A 12,608-nucleotide genomic window follows, 5' to 3' on the forward strand; every position below is an offset into this window, starting at 1 on the left:
GGCTAATTTTTTTGTATTTTTAGCAGAGATGAGGTTTTACTGTGTTAACTAGGATGGTCTCGATTTCCTGACCTTGTGATCCACCCGCCTTGGCCTCCCAAAGTGCTGGGATTACAGGCGTGAGCCACCGCGCCCGACCCTTGCAGTCTTAATACTTGCATGGCCCTTGTAATTGAAAGGTAAAGAAATCTGGGAAGACTGTCTATCTTTTCCAATGGAAGTGTTTTTCTCTTGCAGTTGCCAAAGGCCAGTTTAATGCAGAGCCAGGCTCTTTGGGCTGAGTTAGCCAAGTACTGATAATATTTGTATTAACGTAAGAGGAAAGGGAAGAATAAGAGACAACTGAGCACATTAGCCTGCCTTGCATTTATTTTATATTTCTTACTGACCTGTGATGGCAGTATTTCCTCTTGGGAAATGTTTTTCACACTCCACTTTCCTGACAGTGTTTAAAACATAGCTAGTCCTTAGTGTCTATGTCTCGAATGAATCAACTCTGCATTTAGAGGAGTGCAGGAAAACACCTGAAACCTTCTACATACACCTCTCTGGGTTTTGTTGTAAGTTATGTTTGTAGAGTCCTACAGCTGAGCCAAAAAACAGTGACCAGTGCCCAGCATCATTAGGGCAGAATTAGGGCGTCTCCCATTGTGGACCCTGTTAGTCTTTATAGTGGGGCACTTTGTCAACATGCTGTGAGTGAACTTTACAGCTAGTCATGTTTGTTTTCTTTGCTTTTCTATTTTGCATTTCAGTAGCTCCTCATCATGTGGCATGATATGAAGTGGGTACTATTTTTTAGCTTTTTATTTTTATTTTTTATTTTTTGAAACTGAGCAAAAGTTTTCTTTCTACGCTGCACTCTCTCCCCCCAAATAAAGGTTGAGTATCTCTTATGCAAAATGCTAGGGAGCACAAGTGTTTCAGATTTTGGATTACTTAAAAAGAATTTTGGAGTATTTCCCTAATCCAGAAATCCAAAATGCTCCAATCAGCATTTTCTTTGAACACCACGTTGGCACTCAGAAATTTTTGGATTTTGGATGTTTGGATTAGGGATGCTCAGCTTGTGCTTTCAAACATTCATATTGGTGTTCAGTGGTTAGTGCACTGTTTAGGGCTAAGAAATACTGGGCTAGTGGTTAGAGAAGCAACTCGTGCTTTTCTTTTTCTTTATGTTTTATTTTATTTTTTTGAGACGGAGTCTTGCTCTGTCACCCAGGCTGGAGTGCAGTGGCGCAATCTCAGCTCACTGCAACCTCTGCCTCCCGGTTTCAAGTGATTCTCCTGCCTCAGCCTCTGGAGTAGCTGGGATTACAGGCACGTGCCACCATGCCCAGCTAATTTTTGTATTTTTAGTAGAGACAGGTTTCGCCATGTTGGCCAGGTTGGTCTTGAACTCCTGACCTCAGGTGATCCACCTACCTTGGCCTCCCACAGTGCTGGGATTACAGGTGTGAGCCACCTTGCCAGGCCAGCTCATGCTTTTCAAACTTTAGTTCCAGGATAACTGGCCTTCTACCAGTGTCATTTGGGAAGTCTGACCTGCCTTCAGAGTATTTGGATCTTTAGATTCTAGATTCTTTCCTGTTTTCTCCTATGACTGTTTTTATGCCTCTACCTGTTCCTCTATAGCAGTGTCTGTATCCTGTTTCCTCTGAGCTTTATTCTTGGTCACCTGGTTTCAGGAGCTTTGGGTTTTATCTGAATGGGAATGATTTCCCATTTTGTTTCCTTAACCCTGTCTTCTCCTTCATTGATCAACTGCTTATTTTCATCAGTCATTGTAATAGTTCCAGGATAGTTCATTGTCAGTCATATTGGACATGATTGAACTTTTTCCACTGAAGCCCTTGCTTCATAACTCTTTTGTATTATATTATTGTCAACAACTTTATCTTCCTGGTCTTTTCAGTCATGCAAAAAAGTTGGCATGATTTTTATTGCTTTTTCTTGTAGTTAATCTCAAGTTGCCCTTTTTTTATAACCTCTTTTTAGACTTTTAGCTTTTGATTGGCTAGTGTTTGCTTTTTTAAAATATATATATAACTGTTTTTATTTCTTAATTCAGCAGAGTTTTGTGTACTTTCACTGAACCGGGCATAGTGTTGGGTGACAGGTGTGAATGACATCATTCCTGTCCTCTGTTGGCTTATAAACTCCTTGGGAAGTTAGAACAAGAACACAGATTAACTACAGAACAAAGTTGGTAATATAGCATAAGTGCTAGGTCACTGGTACCCACAGTGTTGTAAGTGGTCAGATGGGAGTGATTTTTTAAGCAAGAGTAATCAAAGATAGTGTGTTTGGGCTGAGTCTGTGACAGTAAAAATGAGAAATAACTTAAAAGTTAATCAGTAGGTATGATCTATGTGCTGTATATCAATATGGTATGATTTATGCAGTTATAAAAAGTAAGATACAGTCTTTGAAGAATTTTTTCATGAAACTCAAGGATGCTCCTGAGCAAGAAAGCAGGATACAAAACTTCATAAGATGGATGCAAATTTTTTACTAAAAGAAAAATCAAAATATTATGTGAATATTTAGAATTTTCTACATATTTTGTGCGTTATCTGGTATGAACATCTGTTAACAAACATTATTTTTAAAAAGGAATACTCATTTCCTATTACCTTTGAATTATTTATTTGACCATTGTGCTGTAGTGAATCGTTTTTCATTTTTGCATTGTGTGTACATTTTTTCTTTTTTCTTTTTTTTATTTTTTTTGAGACAGAGGCTCGCCCTGTCACCCAGGCTGGAGTGCAGTGGTGAAATCTTGGCTCACTGCAAGCTCCACCTCCCGGGTTCAAGCGATTCTCGTGCCTCAGCCTCCCGAGTAGCTGGGATTACAGGTGTGTGCCACCATGCCCAGTGAATTTTTTTGTATTTTTAGTAGAGATGGGGTGAGAAAGCAGAGCTGGATCAGGAAGAAAGAATGGGTATGAAAATACAAGGTCAGGATAACACCAGTAGCAATATACACAGACAAGGGAAGAACAAGAGAATAAGGATTATCAATGTACTGCCTCAATATTAAATCAAAACATCCTATTAGAAATAGGTCTCTTGCCCAGTGGTCACTCTTCAGTGGGTATGTGTTTCCCCAGGGGTGGACAGAATGATTCACCAGGACGTAGGAAGGAGATACTGAATATTCCATTTTTTATTTTAACTAAAAACAGTAGAAATTAAACTTTATGAATTTTAATGTATTGATAAAAACTAGCACCCTTATGAAGTTCCATGCCAGCCAATTGCTGCCTGTATTTGAGATATCTGAGAAAAATGTGACTTTCTATAACAAGAAGTCCATCCATGCTAGTGGGTATACATCATTTTTTAAAAATTGCAGTAAAATATACATTACATAAAATTTACCATTTTAACCATTTTTAAGTGTACAGTTCAGTGGCATTAAGCGCATTCACACTCTACAACCATGCCAATTTTTAACTAAAGCATACAAAAATGTATATGTGGCTTAAAAAGATTCGCATAAAGAAACTATATGTTAAGTAATGATAATACTAATGTAATCATAAGTAAACAAGAAAATGGCAGAACACTTTCCCTATTCCTCTTATAGGCCTTCTTTAGCTAGAATGAGGTTGTCAAAAATTAATCAAATCTATGAAGATGGTCTCCCAAATTAAAAAGTATCAAGGAGGTCATTCCAAACATGAATCCACATTAACTGTTACGAATTAACTTCACCCTAAGTGTATACTCTGCATCAAAAGTCTGCAAACTATAGCCCATGGGCCAAATCCAACCCACTGCCTGTTTTTGTAAATAAAGTTTTATTGGCACACAGTCATGGTCTAGGCAAAGTTAAAAGAACACAGAGGATAATGTCTAGAAAATGTACCCACAGCCGGGGGTGGTGACTCACACCTGTAATCCTAGCCCTTTGGGAGGCCGAGGCGGACAGATCACCTGAGATCAGAAGTTCCAGACCAGCCTGACCAACATGGTGAAACCCCTCCTTCCATTTATTTAGACTGTGATAGAGGTTCAGTCTAGCATACCAGTCACCTGATCCACTCTTTCAGGGTAGTCAGATAGAGACCAGAGCTTGATTCTTTGGGGGTGGATGGTTTGGAGAATTCTGTGGGACCTTCTGCCTTGGCTGCTAGAGTAGTTGTTGACTGATGTGTGGTAGCCAAATAGGGTGTCAGAGACAGGGTGTGGCTGGCTACTGTGTTGTGGATGTGCATTAGTGTGGCCTCTACAGGATCAGCTCGGTATGGACCCTCATTATTTGGTGTTTCAGAAACTGCTTACCCAGAAGAGAGAAAATTCTGAGAAAGAGATCACATTAACCGAAAGGTCTAAAGAAAGGTTTGTAAGTCAGTATAGCAATTTGTATTGGTAGGTGTATACCTGGCTCAGAATTAGAATTTCTTGAACAAACCAGGGATTCTCCACTGCTGGGATCTAGCCTAAGGCCAAATTAAAAATCAGAAGATTGCTTGCTGGGTAAGCATAGAATTAAGGACTAGCTGAATAGTATTTTCCTGCAAGCTAAAAGAAGACCAGGCCTTCTTTTAGTCTAGGGGTATTTCTCTCTTAAACAACTGCCAGACGTTCAGACTCAAACTGAAGCAGGATATTTCCCTTCCCTGACCTATTCATGGGACTCATGATGGGGTACCTCATTTACTCCTCCCGCTGCTCTCAACTGCTTGCCGAAGGGAGTGTGCGAGTGAATGAGGCAGGAAGTGGAGTGCACAAGCCCTGGAACCGGCTGTTTCAGTGCCAATGGGATCAAACTCCACTCAGACCCGCTGTGTTCTACCCATTGTGGGAGTGAGTGCACAGATGAGCAGGTGCAGGAGCCAGAACGAACGCTCTTGGGCACCAGCAGGAGCGAACTCAGTGCAGGCCATGTGGCAGCACCTACGTAGGGTGCCTGTAACTCATGAAGCCCCAGAGGATGTGTTATGGTGCTGTTTTAGCTCTGCCATCCACAGATGGCTTAAGTGTTAACAGCTCAGTGGGCCTGCAGCTGCCCTCTGCCAGTGAGGGCAAAAGGCCAGTGTGACAGCCTTTTGTATCTGCACTCATGGCTTCTGAGCTTTTGTCCAGTGTCCAGGAAAAATGAGGTCACATGAACAAGTTAAAGGATGGTAAATGTGGGTGATTTTATTTTTATTTATGTGGGAAGGGGAGCTGAAAAGGGGACAGTGGGTGGTGGATAGGTAATTTTCCCTTGAAGTCTGGCTGTCTCCAGCCGGATTCTTCTCCACAGTTACACAGTCAAGCTGTTCCTCTGAAGTCAAGCCACTTCTCTGACATCCAGCCGTAGTCTCTAACGTCCAGCTGTTTCTCATCTCTGCTGACTGAGTCTGGGGTCTTTATAGGCACAGGTTAGGGTGGCGCAGGGCCATGGGTGGTTTAAGAAAAGGCAACATTCTGGTGGGAAAACGGATATAAGTTCTCACTTTGGGCCACAATCTCACGCTTTTCAGCTTCAAAGGTGGGGCTTTGCCAGGGACCTGCCTCTAGAATTTCTCTGCCTCCTGCCTCTATCGTTGTATCAAAACCACCATGCTATGTTCTTACTCTTCCTCTTGTTTGCTAACAGTAAGTTGTCAGAAAAGCTTTTGTCATTACCAGTTTCCTTATAAAGGGGATAACCGGTTAAGATTTCCAGGAGTACTGCTTAGTTCATATTCATTAACAAGTTACTTGGGTGTAATATTTGTTATTGTTGTTTGTGTGTGTGTGTGTGTGTGTGTGTGTTTTGAGACAGGTTCTTGCTCTGTTGCCCAGGCTGGGGTGCAGTGTCATGATCATAGCTCACTGCAGCCTTGAACTCCTAGGCACAAGTGATCCTCCTGCCTCAGCCTCCCAACATGGGATTATAGGCATGAGCCACCGTGCCCAGATTGGGTGATGTTTGAAACCTATTATTCCAAATGAGATCTGTTGTTTGTGCTACTTAATATGATTTTGCAATACTTACCTTTACCATTTTCACATTGGTTCCTGTAACGCTTTCCACAAAGGACTGATGTACTGTATTTTCCACTTTCACTTAGTGCTTTCTGTGGATACACTGACTTTAGTCCCTATTTTTTCTCCAGGGTCATCTAGTAGCAGGCACCCAAATCAGGCAACTCCAAAGAAAAGTGGTTTAAAGAATGGCCAGATGAAGAATAAAGATGACGAGTGCTTCGGGGATGATATTGAGGAGATCCCAGACACAGATTTTGATTTTGAAGGGAACCTGGCTCTTTTTGACAAGGCAGCTGTGTTTGAGGAGATTGATACCTATGAAAGGAGAAGTGGTACCCGTTCCCGGGGCATCCCAAATGAAAGGCCTACTCGGTACCGCCATGATGAGAACATCTTGGAGTCAGAGCCCATTGTCTACCGACGGATCACAGTGCCCCACAACGTGAGCAAGGAGTTCTGTACGGGTGAGTCACACCAGGTCCCACATCCTGCTGGTTGCTGTTGCCTTTCTCTTGTGCTTAAAACAGAAAGACCTGGCTTCTGAGTCAGAATCTCACACTAGGAATTCATGTAAGTGGCTTGGTGGGTAGCCCAGTATTATTATCTCTTGGGGACTGCAGCCAATAACAGCATTCTGCCATGGTGGAGGGGTAATTTCTCTAGATGTCTGTGTATATCCTGTATCTGGCAGGATCTGACCTACTACTTATTTAGTATGTTGTGAGTAACAACTAAAGGCAAAGGACCTGCTATGTAGATTCAAATATTCAGATCTATTTTTACTTTGGTTTTCCTGGTACTGCCCATATATTTCACCAGACTTCAACTCTGTTTTACTAAGTATTTGTTGTTGCAAAAAACCAGTTGAAGATGGGTGATTGGAATCATTGGCTAAAAATAGAGTTTTAATAAATTACATTTCTTTTTTTTTTTTTTTTTTTTTTTGAGACGGAGTCTCGCTCTGTCCCCCAGGCTGGAGTGCAGTGGCCGGATCTCATCTCACTGCAAGCTCCGCCTCCCGGGTTCACGCCATTCTCCTGCCTCAGCCTACCAAGTAGCTGGGACTACAGGCGTCCGCCACCTCGCCCGGCTAATTTTTTTTTTTGTATTTTTTAGTAGAGACGGGGTTTCACCGGGTTAGCCAGGATGGTCTTGATCTCCTGACCTTGTGATCCGCCCATCTCGGCCTCCCAAAGTGCTGGGATTACAGGCTTGAGCCACCGCACCCGGCCAATAAATTACATTTTTTTACTATGCTGTTCTTATCTCCTGTTAGCCCAGAATATTGAAAGTTGGCTAATTTCATGTAACATTGTAGTACCTTATGTAGGCTACTGTAGATGACAATCTAGTTCTGTTACCTCAGTGATTATTGTTTCTTGTTTTAGCGTTAGAACCTTTTTCTTCAAACCCATGGCATAGAAAACAGATTAAAGCAGCTGTGAGAGAGGTAATTCACCACATCCCTGTCCCATCCCTTCCCACCAAACCACATTACTAACTGGACTTCTTGGAATATGGTTTGAAAACTGTTGTTATGGAATGATCTAAGAGCTAAAGGGGAAGTCATAATCATTTTAGTAAGTAGAGAAGGAATTGAGTATAATATTTTTATTTTGGTTTAAAGTTTGGAATATAAGGAATATAAATCTTGAATGCTGGTAGCTGCTATAAGGAGAACAGTAGATGCGGCTAATTGCATTTGGAGCAAAGTCAGACATGGCTTTTTTTATAGATAATAGTAAGACTGTTGTATTTGGTTTTGCTGAGTATAGTAGCTTGCTTGTGCTTTCCATGTGGAAAAAAAAATAGGCCAACTGTCAGGCTAAGAAAGACTGCTAAAAAAAAACCAAGACTGCTGAATTATGTCAGTCTTTTGCTGGCAGATTCTAGTAGGCATGCCTGTTTACTAAGGTGGTGTCCTTAAGTGGCAGTGACAGTGACAGTGTAACCTGCCAAAGTCCTTTAATTTTTAACACCTGTGTAAAGGCAAACAGCCTAGCTCAGAATCGGGTTTAATTTAAATTGCTAGGTTTTAAGCCTTTCAAAGGCAGTTATCATCTGTTAAGTTTGGTACTCCTCCAGATCAGCCGACTATCCACCTGTGACTGCTTCCTTTTTTTACTGCCATCTTTGTAAAAAAAAAAAAAAAAAAAAAAAAAAAAGCTGCTCCTGCTGCTAGCTCTCTGTATCTGTAGTCCAAGTGCTACCGCTGAGGCTGTTGGATTATGCAGTTGTGATTTCCCTGGAACTATTTACACTGCAGGAATTTTTTGTTTGTTTGTTTTTTTTGGAGATGAAGTCTCACTCTGTTGCCCCGGCTGGAGTGCAATGGCGCGATCTCGGCTCACTGCAGCCTCCACCTCTCAGGTTCAAGCGATTCTCCTGCCTCAACCTCCCGAGTAGCTGGGACCACCATGCCCAGCTAATTTTTTTGTATTTTTAGTAGAGATGGGGTTCACCATATTGGCCAGGCTGGTCTTGAACTCCTGACCTCATGATCCACCCGCCTTGGCCTCCCAAAGTGCTGGGATTATAGGCATGAGCCACCGCACCCGGCCCTACACTTCAGGATTTTTTGAACTTGGGAAGATTATGATCTGCCCTGGAGTTAAGTGGCTAAGAGTGAGAATAACAGTGAGAATCAGGGAGGATTCTCAGATCTAACAGAGCCTGAGAAAATATTTACTAATGTGGACAAAAGCAGAGGTAGAAATTTTTTCCTACTGCACACTCTGGCTCCCCAACTTGATCTTCACACCTGTTTTGTTTTTACTGACTGAAGTGAAAAGTTCTGTCATATAAAACTGTTTTCCTATCAATAAACATACTACAAACCACATGTGCTGGTCCTTAGCCATAAACTTGGGTGTGGCGTCTTGTGGTACATAGTGACCATTTGCACTCCACTGGTTCAATGAGGGGGAAAGAAGCCCAGCAACTTTATGCCATCTGGTTTTTCTCTTTGTTCTTAACATTGACAAGGAGTGAAAATGAAGCCCTTTTGCCAAGCAGTGTCTGTGCTGGAAATAGAGCAAGCAGGCAGTTATCTTACTGAGCAGCTTCTTCTACAGGGGTTTTTTCTCTGTGTTCCAGTTCCAAGGCACAATCCTCAAGCAGGTTTTCACTGAGGGGCAGTCAACGCAGTTTCTCCATTGATCTTTCTCCATTGGATCTGTTATCCAAATGTTTGGGTGAAAAAAGGCAAACTAGATTATATAGGGAAACAGTCTAAGACCATAAAATGTTAGTGTTAGGTTAGTTGATCACCTAGTATAATTTTCTCATTTTACAGATGAGGACATGAGGCCCAGAGAGGTAAAGGCTTTTTTTCTTTTTTTTGAAAAAAAAGACAGTCTTGCTCTGTCATCCAGGCTGGAGTGTAGTGGCATGATCTCAGCTCTCAGCACACTGCAACCTCTCCCTCCTGGGTTCAAGCGATTCTCCTGCCTCAGCCTTTTGAGTAGCCGCGATCACCATACCTAGCTAATTTTTGTATTTTTAGTAGAGATGAAGTTTCACCGTGTTGGCCAGGCTGGTCTCAAACTCCTGGCCTCAAGTGATCTGCCTGCCTTGGCCTCCCAAAGTGCTGGGATTACAGGCGTGAGCCACCACGCCCGGCTGGTAAAGGCTTTTCCATTGGCCAGATGCAGTGACTCACTCCTGTAATCGCAGCACTTTGGGAGGCCGAGGTGGGAGGATTGCTTGAACTCAGGAGTTCAAGACCAGCTTGGGCAACAAAGTGAGACCCTGTCTCTACAAAAAAAATAGAAAACATTAACTGGGCACGGTGGCATATGTCTATAGTCCCAGCTACTCAGAAGGCTGAGGTAGAAGCATCGTTTGAGCCCATGAGCCAAAGTCATGCCACTGTACTCCAGCCTGGATGACAGAGCCAGACCCTGTCTCAAAAAAAACCTTACCCATCACATCTCCTTTTCTCTTCTAAATGTGAATAAAAAATGAGCAAAAATATAAGAAGAGAAGGACAGTTTAATGGCAAATAGACTACAGATGATCCCCCAACTTACAATGGTTAGACTTATTTTTTGACTCTAGGATGGTGTGAAAGCAATACTTATTCAGTAGAAACTGTAGTTCAAATTATGAACTTACATCTTTTCCTGAGCTAGCAATATGCAGGTATGATATTCTCCAATGCTGGGCAGCAGCAGGAGTCACGGTAGTCAGCCATGCAGTCATGAGAGTAAACAACCAGTATTCCACAGTGTATTGTTTTGCCAGATGATTTTGTCCAACTGTAGGCTAATGTAAGTGGTCTGGGCAGGTTTAAGGTAGGCTAGGCTGAACTATGGTGTTTGTTTGGTAGATTAGGTATATTAAATGCATTTTCAACTTAGATATTTTCAATTTATGATGGGTTTCTTGGGATAACACCCATTTTAAGTTGAGGGATATCTCTGTAGTGTTTTCTTTAGTACTGCACTGTCTCAGGAATAGACCATCAGTTTACAGAAGTAACTTGGAGTAACTTGGAGAGTTCCCACAGTCTGGCCTTGTGGCATTCATATCCTAGAATACCAAGTACTTTTCTACTAATCCCCACTGTAGCAAAAGAACATGTTTATTACTCATTTGGTGATGGCTTGGGATTTAGGATTCTGACAGCTTGCTGCTGCTGCCCTATATATGGACTTCATGCTAAGTGGTATCAACCAAGTACATAAGCTATTATTCACTAATTGCTCATACTCCTGTTGGCAATACTCTTTGCCAGCTGTGTGTGTTGTGATGGGGAACAGTGTTGTTTTAGGTCTGTTGATTGGGAAAACACATTCAGCAAGCAACTAAATTTAGCTCTTTGTTTAACCCCAATTTTTTCTCTCTGGAAAGTCCTTTCAGGTTCTTTGGCAGGGCCTCTGTCTCCAGCAGTCACGGATCATCAGACATTTCTCTAGCTTGGCCCTGCCCTGCTAAATAATGGTGTCCAGTGATCACACTCTGGATTGGCCAGGGTCTTTCTGGATCCAGACTTGTAATTTGAAATTCTTTGAAGACTGATTCTATGTGCATGTGTTAAGTTTAAATATAAAACACTAGATGTGTGTGAGCACTCTATGTTCAGTGGTGAGAACTCCCCAAAGAATACTGCTTAGGAAAGTGGTAAGTCTTCAGAGAAGAATCTTTTTTTTTTTTTTGAGACGGAGTCTCACTCTGTCACCCAGGCTGGAGTGCAGTGGCGCGATCTCGGCTCCCTGCAAACTCCACCACCTGAGTTCAAGTGATTCTCCTGCCTTAGCTTCCCATGTAGCTGGGATTACAGGCGCACACCACCATACCTGGCAAATTTTTGTATTTTTAGTAGAGATGAGGTTTCACCATTTTGGCCAGGCTGGTCTTGAATTCCTGATCTCAGGTGATCTGCCCACCTTGGCCTCCCAAAGTGCTGGGATTACAGGCATGAGCCACCATGCCCGGCCTAACACTCATGATATTCTAAAGGAAATATTTTAAGACAGTTTGGGTCAGTCAAAACACTGTGTTTATTATGTTTATTATATGTAACTGACTCTAAGACATGCTTGCCTTTAAGTTACGAAAATGTAATAGGGGATGGAAAGATTCCATATATGCCCAGAGTCCAGTGAAAATGTGGACATTAAGTGCCACTAGGTGTTGAGAGGCAGGAGAGGTCCTGTAGGTTGCATCAAGGAAGGCTTCATGATGGAAGCCTTGAAACATGGGCAGGATTTCACCAGGCAGAGAGAAAGAGGAGGATATTCGTGGGTAGGCTAGGCAAGTGCAGGTGAATAGTATGAGTAAAGGGCTGTGTGGGAGACTGGTCATTAGCTGGCTTGGCCAGGGCAGAGTTTGTGCTGGGGATTGGAAGGAACTAAAATACAGCTTTGGACCAGAGCACAGAGGGCCTTGTGTGCCAGTGCTATCCTTGTTCTGTAGTCATAGGGAACAACTGAAGGCTTTTGGATAGGAAAATGACATGAACCAAATCTCTTCTAGGAAGACTGGTCTTGTGGTAGGATTCTAGGTGGAACGAGAGGGGAGAGAAGAGACCAGAGCAGGACCAGTCATGCTCATGATGTAATTTACATACTAGGGATTTGGACCATTGAATGGAAGGGAACACAAAGATTTGAGAGAAGCGACAGAGGGCAAGTTGATAGGCTATGATGATGGAAAATAGAGTTGAGTGAACAGGAAGATTTGGAGGTATTGAATCTGTGAGGCAGGAAGAATGGCAGTGAGTCAAGTTATCATTAGATTGCGTGAATTTGTAGTGGGACAAGCCTACATGGTTTTGTGACCCCACCCCCTGCCCCGCTTTTTTCCCCCCTCCTACAATGCTTTGTGCCTGAGCCCAGAGAAAGCAAAGGTGAGAGTTGTTACAATGAGGGATAGGGAGATGTGGGAGTTATTGGTTATTAAGAGCTTTAATAAGAAGTTAAAAGTTGTATAGCCAAAGAGAGGCTACTAAGCTGGTTTCCTTATCTATAAAGTGGGCTAATACTATGGATTAAATGAGATTATGTGGAAAAGTAGCTAGCACAGTACCCAATTTGTAATTATTATTCAGTAAATATTTGACTTCAAATGTGAATTTGCAAAGGCCACCTCAGTAAGATTATTTCAAAGCATCAACATTTGTAGAATACCTACTATGT

At 42.2% G+C, this 12,608-nt stretch overlaps 1 protein-coding gene across 3 annotated transcripts in view; it reads left to right on the plus strand.

Annotated features, from left to right (window-relative positions):
* The window catches only part of EDC3 (enhancer of mRNA decapping 3), a 61,088-nt gene that overhangs the window by 30,901 nt on the left and 17,579 nt on the right, over positions 1-12,608 (plus strand). For all 3 annotated transcript variants that reach the window (XM_011932902.1, XM_011932901.1, XM_011932899.1), the window contains one exon: positions 6,096-6,431. In XM_011932902.1, the coding sequence (XP_011788292.1) occupies positions 6,096-6,431 (336 nt within the window). The remainder of the gene's footprint in view (positions 1-6,095; positions 6,432-12,608) is intronic.

The sequence above is a fragment of the Colobus angolensis genome, unplaced genomic scaffold (genome assembly GCF_000951035.1).
Source record: "Colobus angolensis palliatus isolate OR3802 unplaced genomic scaffold, Cang.pa_1.0 Scaffold99, whole genome shotgun sequence".
Taxonomy (NCBI): Eukaryota; Metazoa; Chordata; class Mammalia; order Primates; family Cercopithecidae; genus Colobus; species Colobus angolensis.